Source organism: Capra hircus, chromosome 17 (assembly GCF_001704415.2).
Source record: "Capra hircus breed San Clemente chromosome 17, ASM170441v1, whole genome shotgun sequence".
Taxonomy (NCBI): domain Eukaryota; kingdom Metazoa; phylum Chordata; class Mammalia; order Artiodactyla; family Bovidae; genus Capra; species Capra hircus.
In genome coordinates, this window is record NC_030824.1 from 8933616 (window position 1) to 8954216 (window position 20601).

General features: G+C 39.4%; 1 protein-coding gene across 1 annotated transcript in view; it reads right to left on the reverse strand.

The window, feature by feature from the left end:
- Positions 8830-20601, reverse strand: part of TMEM116 (transmembrane protein 116) — a 29977-nt gene continuing 18205 nt past the window's right edge. Inside the window, exons 5-11 of the mRNA XM_005691553.3 lie at positions 17854-17958; positions 15746-15795; positions 14563-14646; positions 14078-14216; positions 11713-11857; positions 11042-11115; positions 8830-10284 (exon numbers count right to left, since the gene is read on the reverse strand). Coding sequence (XP_005691610.1) covers positions 10078-10284; positions 11042-11115; positions 11713-11857; positions 14078-14216; positions 14563-14646; positions 15746-15795; positions 17854-17958 — 804 coding nt within the window. The 3' untranslated portion in view covers positions 8830-10077. The remainder of the gene's footprint in view (positions 10285-11041; positions 11116-11712; positions 11858-14077; positions 14217-14562; positions 14647-15745; positions 15796-17853; positions 17959-20601) is intronic.

The following is a 20601-nucleotide window of genomic DNA, read 5'->3' on the forward strand; positions in this document are numbered from 1 at the left end:
AAAATCCTTACGCTTTCTTCATTGCTTTTCATTCTTTTTCCTTCTCTGCCTGAATTACTTCCAGTGCTGTCTTTGAGTTCACTGATCCTTTCTTCTGCTTGATCTACTCTAATGTTGAACCCTTCTATTGACTTTCTTTTTCAGTTTAATTATTGTGTTCTTAAGTTTCATGACTTAGTTATGGAGTCCATGGGGATAGTTAGTTAGTTAGTTAGCCCGTGGGGTCACAAAGAGTCATGACTTAGTGACTGAGCAACAATAACAATGTAGTATCTTTGTATTCCCATTAAAGTTTTAAAGTATGAATACCTAGTGAGTTTTTAGTATCTGATACTTTTTAGTATCTTCCATCTCCCTGTTGAAATTCTCACTTTGTTCATGTGCTGTTCTCTTTGACTTCAGTTTGGACATGGAACAACAGACTGGTTTCAAATAGGAAAAGGAGTGCGTCAAGGCTGTATATTGTCACCCTGCTTATTTAACTTCTATGCAGAGTACATCATGAGAAACGCTGGACTGGAAGAAACACAAGCTGGAATCAAGACTGCCGGGAGAAGTATCAATAACCTCAGATGTGCAGATGACACCACCCTTATGGCAGAAAGTGAAGAGGAACTAAAAAGCCTCTTGATGAAAGTGAAAGAGGAGAGTGAAAAAGTTGGCTTAAAGCTCAACATTCAGAAAACAAAGATCATGGCATCCGGTCCCATCACTTCATGGCAAATAGATGGGGAAACTGTGTCAGACTTTATTTTTTTGGGCTCCAAACTCACTGCAGATGGTGACTGCAGCCATGAAATTAAAAGACGCTTACTCCTTGGAAGAAAAATTATGACCAACCTAGATAGCATATTGAAAAGCAGAGACATTACTTTGCCGACTAAGGTCCGTCTAGTCAAGGCTATGGTTTTTCCTGTGGTCATGTATGGATGTGAGAGTTGGACTGTGAAGAAGGCTGAGCACTGAAGAATTGATGCTTTTGAACTGTGGTGTTGGAGAAGACTCTTGAGAGTCCCTTGGACTGCAAGGAGATCCAACCAGTCCATTCTGAAGGAGATCAGCCCTGGGATTTCTTTGGAAGGATGATGTTAAAGCTGAAACTCCAATACTTTGGCCACCTCATGTGAAGAGTTGACTCATTGGAAAAGACTCTGACGCTGGGAGGGATTGGGGGCAGGAGGAGAAGGGGACGACAGAGGATGAGATGGCTGGATGGCATCACGGACTCGATGGATGTGAGTCTGAGTGAACTCCGGGAGTTGGTGATGGACAGGGAGGCCTGGCGTGACACGACTGAGTGACTGAACTGAACTGAGCATTTTCATAAGTTATTTTGGATTCTCTATCAGGTAAATAATATACCTCCATTTCATTAGGGTCAGTTTCTGGAGATCTATCTTGTTCCTTTATGTGGAACATGTTTGCCTGATTCTTCATTTCTTTAACTTTCTCTGTTGGTGTCTGTGTCAGACAAACCAGGTACCTCTCTGTCTTCACAGACTGGCCAAATACAGGACAAGACCTCCACCAATAACTCTGGCCAGAGATTCTTGGGGCCTTTCCCAACTTTTTCTCTCCCCCAGGAAGCAGCAGGAAGTGAGTCACAGCTACCTCTCAACTCTGTCTACGCAGGAGATCCTCCTACAGTAGCAGGTAAATCTAGCCCAGTCTTTTATGTTGTTTTTGTTCAGTTGCTGAATCGTGCCCTACTCTTTACAACCCCATGAACTATAGCACACCAGGCTACTCTGTTCCTCCCACATTATTCATTCCCAAAATTATTTAAATTTGAGTTTGTTCAAATCCATGTCCATTGAGTCGGTGATGCTAACTAACCATCTCAACCTCTGTCGCCCTCTTCTACTGCCCTCAATCTTTCCCAGAAACAGTGGGAAGTTGCTGTGGGAAGTTCCAGTGCACTGGCTCTTCCCATCAGGTGGCCAAAGTACTGGAACTTCAGCAACACTTTCTTTTGAGGTCCCTGCTTTATTCCTTGGGTCCTGGTGCATACAAGACCTTTTATGTGCCCTCCAAGAGTGGAGTTTTTGTTTCCCCCAGTCCTGTGGAATTCCTATAATCAAGCTTCACTGGCCTTCAAAGCCAGATTTTCTGGGGCCTCCTCCTCCTGTTGCCAGACATCCAGGCAGGGGAGCCTCACATGGGGCTCAATATTTTCACTCCTGTGGGAGAACTTCTGTGGTATAATTATTTTCTAGTTTGTGAACTGCCCACCTGGTGGGTATGGGATTTGATTTTATTACAATTGCACTCCTCCTACCGTCTCACTGACTGGAAAATCCCCTGGATGGAGGAGCCTGGCAGGCTGCAGTTCATGGGGTCGCAAAAAGTTGGACAAGACTGAGCAACTTCACTTCACTTCACCATCTCATTTGTGGCTTCTTTCTCTTTGGATGTAGGGGATCATTTTTGGTAGGTTCCAGCAATTTTTGTTGGTGGTTGTTCAGTAGTTAGTTGTGATTTGGTGTTTTCATAAGAAGTGGTAAGCTCACATCCTTCTACTCTGCCATCTTGTCTCTGTCTCAGCTTAAGGTTCTTGACAAAAGCTTTTACTTAGATTAGGTCCAATTTATGGATTTTAAAATTTTATGGATCATGCTTTTGGTGCCACGTTTAAGAATTCTTCAGCAAGTCTTTGATCTAAAATATATGCTATGTTTTTTTCTAAAAAGTTTTATATTTTACATTTATATCTATGATCCATTTTGAGGTAATTTTTGTATGAAGTGTTAGGTTTAGGTTAAAGTTCCTCTTTTTTGTCCATGTATGTCCAATTTTCCAGCAAGATTTGTTGAAAAGACTATTCTCCTTCCACAGAATTGCTTTTCCCCTTTTGTCAAAAATCAGATGACCATACATGTGGGTTCTCTATTTCTGAATTCTTTATTCTGTTCCATTGATCTATGTGTCTATCCCATCACCAATACCACACAGTCTTGAAACTCAGTAGAGTGGTTCCTCCCACATTATTCATTCCCCAAATTATTTAAACTATTCTATTTATTGTCTTTTATAAAATTTATATTCACAATAAATATTTCACAATTATACATACATCAAATCATGTTGTACACTTCAAATACATTTTATTTGTGAATTATACTTCAATAAAGCTACAGGGAGAAAATTGAGAAGAAAAAAATACCAAGAGCTTGATAAGAAAAAATATTAACAATTATTAAGAGATATAAAAATGGCTTTTAAACATTCAATATTTAAATTCACTCAAAATTAGAAAAAAGTAAATGTTAAACAATACTGACATGCTACTTATACTCTATCAGTTTGGTGAACTGATATATTGTGATATATTCTGTTGCTTAGATTTTGGGGAAACAGGCATTCTAATACACTGCTAGTGGGAATTAAAAGTGGCAAAAAGCTTCTGAAGTTCCCTTCATACATTTGGGAATATCAGACAAGCTATAACTGTCATTATTAGTATGAACACAATCTTCTCATTTCTAAGAATATTCTTCCACAAAATAATATATGTGCAACATTATTTGCTGATGATAGTGTATTAATTTCAAAATAAACAACCTAAAAGCCCACATATAGGAGAGTGACTGAATAAATTATGGTATATCCATAAATCTAAATACTACACAACTATAAAAAAGAGAATGAGGAAGATTTTTTATAAACTGATATGAAGTGATTTACAAGCTATATGTTTAAGTTTAGAAAGGAAAGTAGATAATGTTATGCTATATTTACATATGAAAAAGGGGAATATAAGGAAATACACATGTATATACTTACTGCTACTGCTACTGCTAAGTCGCTTCAGCGTGTCCGACTCTGTGCGACCCCATAGACGACAGCCCACCAGGCTTCCCCGTCCCTGGGATGCTCCAGGCAAGAACACTGGAGTGGGTTGCCATTTCCTTCTCCAATGCATGAAAGTGAAAAGTGAAAGTGAAGTCGCTCAGTCGTGTCCAACTCTTTGCGACCCCATGGACTGCAGCCCACCAGGCTCCTCCATCCATGGGATTTTCCAGGCAAAAGTACTGGAAAATCTGCTTATTTGTGCAAAAAGAAATATAGGAAAAATAAACCCAGTACTATTGAGACTGATGACTGAAAACTGAGTGGAAAGAATGAGGACATGGGAACAGATTAAAGGCTCAAGGAGGTGTACTATGAATACACTTTTTTGGTATAGTAGGTGGCACTAGTGGTAAAGAACTCACTTGCCAATGCATGAAATGTAAGAGACGTGGGTTCAATCCCTGGGTTGGGAAGATCCCTTGGAGGAGAGCATTGCAATGCACTCCAGTATTTCTCATGACAGAAGCATCTCGTGGACAAAGGAGCCTGGCAGGCTACAGTCCACAATGTCACAAAGAGTCAGACACAACTGAAGCAACTTAGCACGCACTGACTTTTAGAATCATGGTAACATTTCACATACTCCCTCAAAATAATAAGCATCATCCAAAATATGGGAGCAAATCAGAATGAAATACAAAAACTAACATATGACCTTAACTGTATTAGAAATGAATAACATGACCACACTGAATAGGTCTGGATAAAACAGTACCAATCTAAATAATTCTTGGAAACATTATTTTGACCTCATATGTAAGGCTAAAAATAAAGGAACTGAACATAAACTCTGTTCTCCAGTTCATAGACTTCCTTTTCACAGAGGCCTGGGTTAGTTCCTCTAAAAATACTTCACATGTATTCTAGGATTGAGCAAATAAACAAACATTGTGAATAATGTAAAAAAAGGAAAAGGACTGGAGGTTTGAAATGGGCTATAAGATACAGAGCAGAGAATGGTGTAAATGGCATTAAACAGCAGAGGCCGGTGACTTACTCAGAAATCCACGAACCCCTGCTCTGGAAACTTTATAGTGTCAATATTCAAAAGCGTACTAGATGACAGGAGGAGAAAGCTGTTCCACAGAAACTAGGACTGAGGGAAGAGGTTATATACTTTTCTTTTCTTGGGGCCTGATCTGTTATCACTGTACTGGCTGGACGTCTAAAAGTTTCCTCTCCTTGATATACCTTTCTATGAAGACAGCAGGAACTCGGCTAAAGAGTACTGCTGCTGCTAAGTTGCTTCAGTCATGTCTGACTCTGTGTGACCCCATAGACAGCAGCCCACCAGGCTCCCCCATCCCTGGGATTCTCCAGGCAAGAACACTGGAGTGGGTTGCCATTTCCTTCTCCAATGCATGAAAGTGAAAAGCGAAAGTGAAGTCGCTCAGTCGTGTCCTACTCATAGTGACCCCATGGACTGCAGCCCACCAGGCTCCTCCGTCCATGGGATTCTCCAGGCAAGAGTGGGGTGCCATTGCCAACACTGGAGTGGGGTGCCATTGCCTTCTCCAAAGAGTACTACAACTGCTGTTTTTTTGAGGGTGGTTACAAAGTGAGGACACCCCCAAAGAGTGAGAGCTCGAGAGGAATAGGAAATGACATAGACAAAAGGTAGGTGTCATCATGTAGTACTCTGAGGGTGGGAGCAGCTATTCTTCTTGCAGGCAACACAGTTTTGATCTTTGTCTAAATAACTGTGTCACTGACAAATAACTGTGTCCCAGGGAAATCAACTCACAATCAGTTTGCTGTTTCACTTGGGCCATGATAATGACGACCCCAGTTTGTTACTCTGCCTGCCTCCTATCCTTTCTTCTATGAAATCAAGTGATAATGGGTTAAGTTTTGGAGTGATTTCTCTTTTAGGAATCCCACTTAGGGCATTTGAGAATGGGCCCTTCCCATATAAAGCCTAGTGTCACTTGACTGGTAATTCTGACTGTTTTTCCAGGGATACATTGTAGCGTGAATCTCTTTATTATAAAAGTCTTTCCTAGGAACCTGATGATATTCAGAGGACAAGAAGAAAAAGTGTACAAAGTCCTGCCCAAACAAAGGAAATGACATATTATTATTAATTTGAAGCAAAAGAAAGGATTATTTGTTTCTGTTTTACACAAGTTCCCTCTTCATACATGTCAAAATGGGAAACTAGTCTTGCTTTCATTCAGGATGACTGAGTATTCAGAGGATGACCTGGATTCTTTTGTGATAATCAGCCCTTGCTCAGGTCAAAAGGGAATCCTGACCTTATATGGCACTGTCTTTAGCATCAAGCCTATACATCCTCAGCATATGGTTTATGCATATCTTCAAAATCAGGTTAGTCTTGTGTAATCCGTGAAGATAAATAAGAGGAACTCTTAAGCATTTCACAATTTCAGAGCAGAACAGGACATCCTCAGTTCCTATGCCTTATATATGGCTACTTCCCAAGTATGTTCAAGTTGACTGTGGTTGACAGTGATTCCAAATGTGGGAATAATAAGTTACCAAGATCCCAAAGATGTTAACAGATTCCATGCTCTGGTCAATAGGTGGTGGTGGTGGTTTAATCACTAAGTCATGTCCGACTCTTGAGACACCACGGACTAAAAGCCTGCCAGGCTCCTCTGTCCATGGGATTCTCGAGGCAAGAACAGTGGATTGGGTTGCCATTTCCTTCTCCACTGGTCAACAGGTACACCAAGGATATAACATGAAAGTGGTACTTACTAAGTTAGAGATATGGGCAGAAAAAAACCATTGTGCAAATCTTCCTGAATTTGTAGCAAACACTTAAAAATTTTAACCACTAGAGAGACTGGCATCTCTTGGGAGAGGTGAACATGATGCTGCTCATGTGACTACTGGCCAAAGTTTTGGGAATTACCAGGGCCATGCATTATTTCTGTGGTATCTGCACTGCCAAGAATGCAACCTTGATGAATCTTTCTTTCAAAAAGATACACCAAACTTCACAGCTTTCATAGCTCATGAGGTTGGTCATCATTTGGGAATGAAGAATGACCATGTGGTCTGTAAATTCCATGGCCAGAATCTCTATACAGCCCATGAATTTATTATAGATATGAGCTTCAGCAATTGCAGCTTCCCTGTTTCCACAGGTTGTTGCACAGAAAGGGCTGCCTATTTAATAAACCTGAGGTCCAAAGCTCCTTTTGAAAGCTGTACTGTGGGAAAAAGACAGTAGATAAGGGTGAAGAATGTGACTATGGCAGTGTTCTTCAAAAGAATCACTGTTGTCTGCCCTCATGCCAGCTGAAGAAGGGGTCAGATTTTGCATTTGGATCTTGCTGCAAAAACCACAAATCTCTAAAGACAACCACACCTTGCCCCCTCAGTGTGGATGAGCGTGACCTCCCAGAATACTGTAATGGCACCCCAAGTGGTGCCACACAGATACCTACAAGCAAAATGGCACCCCTTGCAAGGAACAAGCTTATTGTTGCCAAGGCCAGGGTTGAAGCCTAGACAATCTCTTTGTTAAAATCTTTGAAAGGGGTACAAAGGTTGCCCAGGAAAGTTGCTAATGTGAATCAATACCAAGGGAGACAGGTTTTGGAACTGTGGCAGTGAAGTCTTCAGCCAGTGCAATGCCAAAGATGTAAAATGTGGGAGGTGCCTATGTGAAAATATCCAAAGGCTCTCATGCATTGAAAAAACCTCAAACATTTACCCATTTCTCCATGCAGGACATGTGGTGGTGCAGTACAGAGATTTTTGAAGCCACAGACAGGGCTAATGAGGGGAAGGTGACAGATGATACAACATGTGGTCCAAGAAAGATCTGTATTAATCAAAGCTGCATAGATATCACTGTATCCCACTAGGACTGCAACCTAGACAAGTATCAGAGTCACGGGAGGGGTGTTCGCAGAAATTTTAAGAACTGCCACTGTATCTATGTCTATGCTCCTCCTACATGTGAATTCAAGGGCGACAGGGGCAGTCTGAATAGTGGCCCTCCTACTCTCAGTATAATGAAGAGCTGATGATCCTAATCTTGCCTAACCTTCTATTATTTTTCATTCCTACTATCTTTTTGCTTGCCTACATCTATAGAGTATCCAAGACCAGTGTCAATGCAAAAAATTCATCAGAGAAAATAAACAAACCTGACAGATATCTGATAATTATCTTCTTTTTGGAAATAAAGTCAAATATAAAGTGATACTGATAGGACTTTTTAAGAAATGGGCTCCTTACCTCAGGTATCCCTCAAGGCCTATGGAAAGAATTCTTGTTTCCATCTGTCTTTCTATATGCTGAATTCTTATTTGTTTTTAAATTAAAAGAAGTGAAGGCAGCTCTCTAGGTGAGGTATCTTTATCATTCTGTGCTACCCCAAAATCTGTGCTACACCCCTTGAAAGACCTCAAGATATCTTGATAGAATGAAGTCAGGTTACCATCCTTAGAAAGGCTGAAGCTCATGGCCTAAAACCTAAAGAGTTTCCTAACATTTCTATTGGTTGGATGGCATCACCAACTCAATGGACATGAGTTTGAGCAAACTCCTGGAACAGTAAAGGACAGGGAAGCCTGGCATGCTGCAGTTCATGGGATCGCAAAAAGTCAGACATGACTTAGCAACTGAACAACATTTCTATTGAGAATTCCTTTGGGAAGATCTCTGGTACTTACTTTTCAGAGTATATTGTCTTCAGTTCAGTTCAGTCACCTAGTCGTGTCCAACTCTTTGTGACCCCATGGGCTGCAGCACACCAAGCTTCCCGGTCTATCACCAACTCCCGGAGCTTACTCAAACTCATGTCCATCAAGTCGGTGATGCCATCCAACCATCTCATCCTCTGTCGTCCCCTTCTCTTCCTGCCTTCAATCTTTCCCAGCATCAGGGTCTTTTCTAATGAGTCAGTTCTTCGCATCAGGTGGCTGAAGTATTGGAGTTTCAGCTTCAACATCAGTCCTTCCAATGAATATTCAGGACTGATTTCTAATATATTATCTAATATATTTCTAATATATTGTATACTGTTTTATCTCCCATTATAATCTACTCTGTCAATTTTCTCTAATCTTAATGATTTTAGCTTGCACAGGCCAAGGAAATATATTAGGCGAAAAGTATCTGATTTAATAAACATTCTAGATGTTTTAGTTGATTATCATTCTAGTTTTTGTCCATTTGGCTTTCCCCTTTGTTTAGGCATCACAGCATCTGATGCCCTGGCCCTGGTTTGGCTTTGCTCTTGACTTAACTGGAGAGACCAAACATCATTTGTTACATGACTAAAGAGGAAGAAACATTAAACATCCCTACCCATGAACGAGCCTCTTCAGTGTGGGAGTCTTTTCTTTCCCAAAGGTTCAATTCTACTTGTTAGTCATTCATTCACCTGTTTATTCATTTATTCAATAAACATATATTTAGCACTTCCAGTCAGGTTGAACCATGTAAAATAGATGACATTAGACCATTTTAACCTACAAAAATGGCAAGTTCATAATGTTCAATCTAATTCCACTTCTAAGCACTATGAAACCTACAACCTAGGATTTCTGCTTATAAATGAGAGTTGAAAAGTTTTTGTTTCAGTTTTAGTCCTGATTTCTCTTAAATCTTATTATCCACTGTAACTTCAAAAGACTGGCCTTAACTTTCTAGAAGGGAATGGTTTCTATTCTTAAGACCTAGAACAGCATGGAATATATACGAGACTAGGATGTCAAGTGTCTGAGGATCTCCCTATCACTTTTTTGACATCTTCTGTCCTTGCTTCTTTTGAATTTCTAAAACTCTGTTCAAAGAATGTAAAACCAGGACTTTCTTTGTTCAACAGAAGGAAAAGCAATGTAAATATCTGAGAAAGTTGTTGCATGCCACACTGCTTCCCCCACAACCACTCAGTAGAGGGCCTGGAAATATTTTGTATAAATAATAACTAATAATAACTTGAAATTTATTTTTTTCCAGAAGAGACTCCACAAATCTAATATCTATTCAAGTAATATGAGTGTATCTCTTAGGTGGAAAGTAGCTTCATCTCCCTGAACAGTGACTTAATCTGTGGATCTAAGAATAATGGATGGATTCCACCCACTTCAACTACAGTAGCTACTAATCATGGTACTATATTCTCTTTCACTTCTATACCTTAAGGTATGGTTAGAAAAGACTTAAGATGTTGGCCGCAAACACTCTGCCCAAACCACTAGTGCAGGATAATTCCAGTTCTGGATGTTCTAGTTTTTAGTTTCAAAGAATGGTAGAGGTGCTAGTAGCAAAAGCAAGAGTTGACTCCAACGGATCCAGGCCCCTGCAATAGAATCTTTTCTGTGAGCATAATAATGGTGTCTGGGTGTCTGCATCACGCCGAGCCTCTTGCTTTAGTTGGTAGAACTTGTACTGTGTCCAGCCATATACTCCACAGTTGAGCAGACCCAGAGATGATGTTGTTAGAGCCTGGAGGAGATGAAGGGGTGATGGAGCCCATCCTTCAGGTTTTCAGAGATTTGGGGAGGAGTTCCATTCCTCTTATTTATAAATCATTGTTATATTCACTTCAAAAATCAAGATTCGGTGTTGTTTTTAAAAACTATTTTTCATCTCTTCCTGAACTCACTTTTTACACTGTTCTTTGTCATGAGAGTTAGTCATATTTCTTACCATATACATACAGACAATGAAGTGGTTTCAATATCCCACCTTATTGCCCTATTTCCTGGATTAGGCTTGAGGAAACTGCCAAGCAGCATAGTCTGAGAGCCCCCAAAAACCTACTTAAATCTGACAAGGGGGGAAAGAATCATTCTTTTCTTTGTTTGTTTCTCTCTGTTCACCTAGAATAGCTAATTTATCTATTCATTTCACTCTGGATGAGAGACAATCATGTCACTATCAGTGTTTCATAAGAACGTTACCTGGAAGAGCTTGTCTTTTGTTACCCATCCCTTAAAAAAACACATCAATAAAATGAAATTGGCTAGAGACACACAAGCTCTGAAATGCATGGCAGACCTTTCATAAAGATATCTACCTCATCAATGAGGAAATTTTCACATTTTTTAGAAGTGAATGCAAATAATATATTTTTCTCTTGCAATGTAGAAAGAAATACCCTAAGTGGGGGAAAAGGTGCTTACTGAATTTTGGCAGTGTAAGAGAACAGGATAACAAAGTGTAAGAACAGACATGCTGGATGTTTTTTTGAAGGTGTTACCTGGAGAACATAGAGGGCCATATGAAGTCTGGTGCCCTGCAGTTTTGTCAGCTTTATGATCATCAGAATGACAGCTGTGAAAACACGAAGCACAGATCTTGTTGCCAGTTCTGGGTATCTGAGCATAAATGTTTTCAGTATAAACACTTAAGCACTGTGAGAATTACAGGCATGATGAAGACTAGCAGTGAGATAAACCAGTTATACAAACCACTGGCTTCAGGTCTTCTCCAACAGCAGGTCTCCACTGCTATTCCTCAGTGATTAAACTTTGCAGATTATTAAGAGTAGTAATGGAAGCAAAACATACTATAGGAAGGACATAAGTTATGATTTTTAACATGTTTATCAAGCCTTTTCATAAACATTATCCAATCTGATCCTCACATTACAACTCTGTGCAGTAGGAAGGGCAGGTGTTAATATTTCTGAGTTCTGTCATGACATTTCCTCTCATATTATTACATGTCTAATTATCTCAGTTTCTAAAAACATAAGAAGGAAAAGAAGTTAAGGAGGTTGAGAAAAACTGGAAATATGGGTGGGACCAAAGTAAATTTTATATGCTGGATAGGAATTTGTAGTCATACTTTTTGGTGAAACTACTTTGCTTGATTACAGTCTAACAATTACCCTTTTCACTGCCTAGATCTTTCAGTTAAGATACCCACCTGGGCTCCAGCAGCAAAAGAAGGCCACTGGGTAGAAACGTACTCGCTGCTCCATGATGTGAATCACTGCCCACTGTTCACTCCCCAGAAAGCCAGTCGATTTCAGAAACTTCTTGTAGAGTGTCTGGGCTTGAATGAGTAAAACCTAAACATGGATTAGAGCAGTGAGTAGTCTGCCTAACACTTACTAAAACTTCCCTGTCTAGTCTGTCATTTTGGAGAGAGCCTTCTCTTAGGATCTGACAGCAGGAAAGACCATCCTCTTATCTTTATTGTCTTTACTATCTGAGATAAGGTTTTTCTTTTTTTCTTTTTCTTTTTTTTTGAGAGAAAATTCTCCAGAGTGATCCTTTGCTTGGCCAAGGAAATGGACAAATGTTAGTCAAACTTGTGGTTATCATGTTCAATATGTAAAATTTACATCAACCCTAAGGCTTTTATTTTTCTCAATGAGGTTACCTACAATATGCATGGGAAGTTAAAACTAAGATATAACCAGATTCTCTTACAAAATACTTTCTTAGAGGTTGTGTTAGACAGTGTTCTAGCTTAAAACCTTTTAAATAAATAGTTTAGCACTTGGCAGAGCTTAATATTCTCAGCTCCCCCCAAAAAAAGTTTTAGGAAGATTCTTACTATCTTTAGATGGAAAACAGATTGTTTTTCCCTTCTAACTGGGAGCAATTTGAGTACGCTTTAGTTAACTAAATAAATATAAATCAGTTAAATATCTTTTTTGTTGGGGAGTAAATTAGGTAATAAACCTGAGCTTCCCAGGTGGCTCTGTGGTAAAGAATCTGCCTGCCAATGCAGGAGATGTGGGCTCTATCCCTGGGTTGGGAAGATCTCCCTGGAGAAGGAAATGGCAACCCACTCCAGTACTCTTGCCTGGGAAATCCCATGGACAAAGGAGCCTGGGTGGGGCTATAGTCCATAGAATTGCAAAAGAGTTGGACACAACTTTAGTGAGTAAAACAAGTAAAACAACAACAACAACAAAAAAGTGACCAAATCTGAAACTTTTTTCAAATAATCCAGATCTTCCTGGTGGCTCAGACGGTAAAGTGTCTGCCTGCAATGTGGGAGACCCGGGTTCAATTTCTGGGTCGGGAAGATCCCCTGGAGAAGGAAATGGCAATCCACTCCAGCACTCTCGCCTGGAAAATCCCATGGACAGAGGAGCCTGATAGGCTACAGTCCATGGGGTCGGAAAGAGTCGGACACGACTGAGCAACTTCACTTTCACTTTTCACTATCTAAGTTAATAACCCAATTCCTTAAGTTCAGTCATGCATTTTCCTTTACCCACAGACACAGGAATCAAAAGGAGGCCAAAACTTGATTTGAGATTATTTATGTCTAGTAGAAATCAGTTCACCATCTTCCAATTAAAAAAGAATCAGAATGCCAATTCTGAATGCCCACTGAAGTCTAGGTTATTCTGAAGGAGCAAACAGGAATCCCCAGGGTCTCATGTTTTGGGAGACCGGTCTCTCTTGTCAATCAGTTCTAAGCGAAAACCATCAAGGCCATTTTAACATAAAGTAGTCACTGTGCTTTCTTTACAAAGTTGCTGATTTGATCAAAGCTACCTCCGTAACTTACTTTTGAATTATCAAAGAAAATACTCCACAATTGCATTTCATTCACACATGCTAGGTATGCTAGCAAAAAGAAAAAATTTGTGGGATAAAGTTGGTCTACAAGCATAATTTATAATCCCTGAACTAGCATGTAAAGAGGAGAAAATGATACTGAAAAGTAGATTTGGCAAATAAAAGGCATATTTCCTTGCTTACTGATTTTGTCCTAGGCAGTTATATATAAATAACATATTGTCCCACAGATGATTATTTGTCCATCATTCTGATGATATCAAAGGAGTATTTAGTAACTGTATGAACCACTCAATACTTTAAACTCAGTTAGATATAGGATAAGCACAAATTTATATTCAATAAAGAACCAAGAAAAGAAAACTCTTAATTATTTGGAAAATTAAATCAAAGAACATGTTCTGTGCTCCAGAAAATCATACTATAGAAAGAATATACTTGACACATACTAGTTTTCTGGTCTGGTCCTTCATGAGGATCCACAGGAACACATACTAGTTCTAGAGTGAGCATAATTCTCACCTAATGAATACAGGCTCTTTTCCCCACTCATCATTTGACTTTGGGAAGTACAAAAGATTGAGAAAGTAATTAAATTATCAATATGTACCAGTCACTTCCTTGGTTCTAAGACTATAAGAAGTGCCTCTGTACCACATCTTTCCCATGCAGGCCCAGAAATATTGCGCCACCTCACCCCACCCCACCCCATCCCACTTTCCATAAAGGCAGATAGGGAGGTACAGTACCACAATGGTGAAGAAGCTGAGTACAAAGCTGGCCAGGAAAATGATGAGCCCATAAAAATAAAGTGTGCTACAGACTGATGTGTTGGCAGAAGGCAGGAGCTCAGCCATGGCTGGTGGTGGTGAGTACATCAGGATACACCTAGGAAGAGAATCAATGGTCTGGAGTGTTGCTACAGGTGTAAGACCAGACAGAGAGAGAGCCATTCAGTGCGACAAAAGTTAATGAGTATGCAATTTTACTTATCATCTAGCTAAGCCTTGTCCATAATACCTTGTTCCTTCTCACTGAAACATTGTCATCTAGTCACTGTATGTCATATTTCTACTTAATGTATTTTTAGCCTTGACTATAGCCCCTATCCATAGCCTATTTAAAACACAAGCACCTTGGATAGCATGGATGTACAAAGTCATCTTCCATCTTTATTTACAGAAAAGAATAGGTGTAGTCTACCATGAAAATGATAGGTTTGGTCCTTACTTACCTGTGGCTCTGGCTGAAGTTGCGGAAACATTCACTGACGTTGCCCAAACAGAATACAGGTACCATCAACAGTAGAGGTATCAGACTGGGAGGAAAAAAAATTATCACCCTAATATTCAGACTTTTTTATGCCTTTTTCCCTGTGCAAAATATTCTCCTATCCTTCTCCCAATACCATTACCCTATCCACTCTCCATGAAAACATACACATTTAATTTCTTCAAGAAAAATACTTCAAAAATTTTAAGTATTCTTTCTTTTCAAGTTCCTGGTGAAATGAAGCAGGAAATGCATTTTATATCTAGGTTAATAAAACCTAACAGATTTTCACAGTCTCTGGAAGCTATGGGCTTCCCAGGTGGCAAAGCAGTAAAGAATCTACCTGCTAAGGCAGGAGACATAAGAGATGTGAGTTCAGTTTCTGGGTTGGTAGGGTTCCTTGAGCAGAAAATGGCAATCCACTCCAGCATTCTTGCTTGGAAAATTCTATGGACAGAGGAGCCTGGCAGGCTACAGTCCATGGTATTGCAGAGTCGGACATGTCTGAGTGACTAAGCATGCACTCTGGGAGTTGCATGATCAGATTAAAAAACCAAGTGGGTCAAAATGAAATGAAAAATCTATCAAGGACCTATGTGCTCTGTCCATTCCCTGAGAAATTTTCCAAAACACAGCCTTAAGCAAATAGTTATTTATCCAGCTTAATATATGCAGATTCCTATAACTGGAAAAGATCCAAGAGTAAAAGATAACAATGTCTAAAATCAACTCAATGTGACCATCACTTTAGGTGAGGTCCAGATCCTTTCTGAGTTTAGTAAAAGAGTCTCACCCAATGTTATAAAGGTGAATAAGTTCTTGAAAATCATCTATTACAGCTTTCATGATATATGAAAAGGAATTTGAAGTCAAAAGACTTAAAGGAAAAATATTCACTCAAGGTCACACACAGTTAATGGCAGAACTGGGGCTAAAACTCAGTCTGTAACTTCAAATTGCTTGCCTATTTATCTGGGAAAATGAAATCAGTAATTACACATTTGTTGCTTCCTACTCAGTAAAGCTATGTGAGGACCAAGGAGTGACAGAATGAATGGAAATAAGAGCTCTGTCCTTTTAATTGTTCCCACCTGGACCCAAGAATAATGAGTCTACACCATGCTAGGAAGGAAAAAAAATCTTACCTGGACAAAATGATGGCTATTTGACTAATTCGGCAGGTATAATCTATAACCTATGAAAATAATAAATGTGACTATGTCTTAGGATATTGCCAATCATATTATAATAATACCAGGTCATCACTTACTATTTGATAGTACAAAAATTCCCAATAGCAGGTTTGCTTCAGTTAAGCAATATTTGATAAAAAAGTAAATGAAATGAATAGTTCCTTAGCACTGAAGATAAAGAGAATTTATCTGTATTATTGTATATTAAAAAATACACCAGTAGAGGGCCTGCAGAGAGTAGCTTAATATAAGATTTGGATACCACAACAAATTCTCTTGAGAAGAAAGGCAAATATGAAATTACATAGTAAATCTTCATCTTCTAATAACTGCTCAATCCTCTCCTCTTTTAGATCAAGGGAGGTGTAAACTGTTCAGACCTTATAGGTGGAGTAAAAGTCTATGTATAAGATGACCAGCAGAAACCATTCACAGCCCAGGGTTAGTATAAGACAGAATCAAAAAAGGCACCTTGAATATAAGACCTATCTAGAAAATAGGAACCCATGTTCCCTGCATTGGAAGGTGGATATTTAACCAATGGACCATGAGGGAGGTCCCCCAGCACTTCATTTTTATGATGAAAAATTGAGGCCCAAGAAAGGAAGATGATGTGCCCAAGGTCATACAGGAGATAAATGACAGAAATAGGTTTAGAGGACAGATCTCCTAATTTACTTTCAAATGCTCTTTTCACAATGCTATAATACCACTTATTCATTCAACAAACATTTGCTGCATTTCATCATGTGCATGACAGGATACCACTTTCATTTGTTCTAAAACTGTAGGCTTTGGAAAAAATATGCTGGGAGGCTTTCTAGATTCATTTATTCTATGGTGCTCTTGAACAAAAATCCTCCTTCAAAAAGCCACGACAGAATGGATACGGCATAAATAAAACGACTAGAATACTGAGTAAGATAAAATAAACACAGACAGTTAAAGAAATGAACATTGCTAACAACATAAAAATGTAATCTGCTAAATCACCTAGTGATTTACTTAAAGAATCAAAAATAAGGACCTAAGAGTACTATACAATGGAATACTACTTAGCAATAGAAAGGAATGAATTACTTATATACAATGAATGAACTTCAAAAGCATTATGCCAAATAAACCAGACACCAAAATATTTTGTATGATATATAAAATACCTATATGAAATGTCCAGAAAATGAATATCTACAGACATAGAAAGTGTATTAGCAGTTGCCTAGGGCAGGGTGAGCCAAATACGACATAGAGACTGAACAACAAGGGCAGGGCAGGGTATGGAAAACAAATTTAACAGTAAATATGCATGAAGGATTTTACTGGAGTGAAGAAAACATTCTAAAACTGATTTAAGATAATTTTACAACCTGATAAGTTTACTTTTAAAACCACTGAACTGTACACATGAAATAGGTGAATTATATATGTAAGATATGTATACACAGAAAAGGATCCAGGTATATTGACTTATTTACCAAGTGTTCTCTTCTCTTTCTGTAATGCTAAACAGTGTCCAAAACTCTTTTGTGACTCAAAGAAGGAACAGGTTGCTTCCTGGATCCATCTCGTTTTCTAATTACCACGCATTTATTCCTCTGCCCTTCTGCAAACCAATATGTGTAACCCACACATACCAACAAAATACTTTAGAGCACAACACTCTGCCTTTCCAATATCCACAACCCAAATCCCAGGTTAACTAGCTGGGCATTTCCCTATCTGCTCACCAAGATCGTCTTCTTTAACAATGATGGACTGGCATAGAGCCAAGAAGGATTTCCCCTACTGAAAGGAACCAGGCAAGAATGGTAATATTGTAAATAATGTTTCCTATAATCAAATCCTGGTGGTGGTGGTGGTGGTGGCGGTGGCGGCAGGGGTGGTGATGGTGGCAAAAGAGTAGAGAAATCATGTCAACAGAGTGGAAATTCCATGAGTTTTCTCTTTTATTAACTCCCATGATTTCACCTAGTCAGTGCTAAGTGCTAAACTATTTGTCAAAGACATGTGGATTTGTTTTAGCATACTGTTCTTAACTATCACCTCTGAATAAAACTTACCAGTGAAAATGTCCTCTGTGCACTCTGGCTAGGTTTCATCCTCAGTTCTTTGTACAGATACCAGATATAATTGATGGTGTAGAAAAATGAGGAGATGTACAATACCTAGATGAAAATCAAAACAACTGATCATAACTGTCCCACTATGGAACAACAGACTGGTTCCAAATGGGAAAAGGAGTACGTCAAGGCTGTATATTGTCACCCTGCTTATTTAACTTATATGCAGAGTACATCATGAGAAACGCTGGACTGGAAGAAACACAAGCTGGAATCAAGACTGCCGGGAGAAATATCAATAACCTCAGATATGTAGATGATACCACCCTTATGGCAGAAAGTGAAGAGGAACTAAAAAGCCTCTTGATGAAAGTGAAAGAGGAGAGTGAAAAAGTTGGCTTAAAGCTCAACATTCAGAAAACAAAGATCATGGCATCCGGTCCCATCACTTCATGACAAATAGATGGGGAAACAGTGGAAACAGTGTCAGACTTTATTTTGGGGGGCTCCAAAATCACTGTAGATGGTGATTGCAGCCATGAAATTAAAAGACGCTTACTCCTTGGAAGGAAAGTTATGAGCAACCTAAATAGTATATTCAAAAGCGGAGACATTACTTTGCTGACTAAGGTCCGTCTAGTCAAGGCTACGGTTTTTCCAGGAGTCATGTGTGGATGTGAGAGTTGGACTGTGAAGAGGGCTGAGCGCCAAAGAATTGATGCTTTTGAACTGTGGTGTTGAAGAAGACTCTGGAGAGTCCCTTGGACTGCAAGGAGATCCAACCAGTCCATTCTGAAGGAGATCAGCCCTGGGATTTCTTTGGAAAGAACGATGCTAAAGCTGAAACTCCAATACTTTGGCCACCTCATGCGAAGAGTTGACTCCTTGGAAAAGACTTTGATGCTGGGAGGGATTGGGGGCAGGAAGAGAAGGGGACGACAGACGATGAGATGGCTGGATGGCATCACTGACCTGATGGATGTGAGTCTGAGTGCACTCCGGGAGTTGGTGATGGACAGGGAGGCCTGGCGTGCTGCAATTCATGGGGTCGCAGAAAATGGGACACGACTGAGCGACTGAACTGAACTGATGGCTTCTTTCAATTTATTTCATTATTTTCTACTGTAAGAATCCTAACTACTGGTCTATTAGTAACTTACCATCTAGTATCTCTATTATGCAAAACTGGGCCAAGTCTGAGAATTCAACCCAGGCCTACCTAAAATATGTCCCAGCGTCTTTATTTTATCCTTTTGACTGTTCAGAGGAACCACATTATTCACTTCCTCTCAGTCAACTGTTCTATTTTTATAAGGATATCATAGAATCTTTTCCTATTTCATTTTTTAATTGAAAAGGACATCAGAAGGGTACAAACGAACTTTTTTACAAAACAGAAGTAAAATCACAGATGTAGAAAATAAACTTAAGTTTACCAGGGGATAAAGGGTAGGGGAGGGATAAATTGTGAGATTGGAACTGACATATAGAGTTCAGTTCAGTTGCTCAGTCATGTCCGACTCTTTGTGAACCCATGAATCACAGCACACCAGGCCTCCCTGTCCCATCACCAACTCCCGGAGTTCACTCAGACTCACGTCCATCGAGTCAGTGATCTCATCCTCTGTCTTCCCCTTCTCCTCCTGCCCCCAATCCCTCCCAGCATCAGAGTCTTTTCCAAGGAGTCAACTCTTCGCAGGAGGTAGCCAAAGTATTGGAGTTTCAGCTTTAGCATCATTCCTTCTAAAGAAATCCCAGAGCTGATCTCCTTCAGAATGGACTGGTTGGATCTCCTTGCAGTCCAAGGGACTCTCAAGAGTCTTCTCCAACACCACAGCTCAAAAGCATCAATTCTTCAGCGCTCAGCCCTCTTCACAGTCCAACTCTCACATCCATACATGAACACTGGAAAAACCATATCCTTGACTAGACGGACCTTAGTCGGCAAAGTAATGTCTCTGCTTTTCAATATGCTATCTAGGTTGGTCATAACTTTTCTTCCAAGGAGTAAGCATCTTTTAATTTCATGGCTGCAATCACCATCTACAGTGATTTTGGAGCCCCAGAAAATAAAGTCTGACACTGTTTCCACTGTTTCCCCATCTATTTGCCATGAAGTGATGGGACTGGATGCCATGATCTTTGTTTTCTGAATGCTGAGCTTTAAGCCAACTTTTTCACTCTCCTCTTTCACTTTCATCAAGAGGCTTTTACAGACTCCTATATAAAAAATACTTAACTAGTAAGGGCCTACTGTATAGCACAGGGAACTCTATTCAATACTCTGAAATGGCCTATGTGGGAAAAGAATCTAAAAAAAGAGTGGATATTTGTTTATGTAGAACAGATTCACTTTGTTGTATACCTGAAACTAACACAATATTGTAAATCAACTATACTCCTATAAAAATTTAAAAAATAAAGAAAAGGACATAAGAATTTCCATTTCTAATAATGAAAGCCTAGACTATCCAAACTGAACTTTCCATTCAAAAGAACTAAACATGAATATTTTTTTAATCTTTAAAAACATCGAAGAGCTGACAAGATTGCAACAAGCCAGCAGGACAAAAATCCAAGAGAAGGAACTTTTGCTTCCATCTTTGATGAAATAAAAGGAATAGAATTTGCACCTCAGCCTTAAAAATCTAAAACCTGGACAAAATACATGAAAACACCCTGTTTTCAAACATCGGATAACAATCATTACAGAACAGTAATCCCTGAAAAAAGAAAAACAAACAAGTT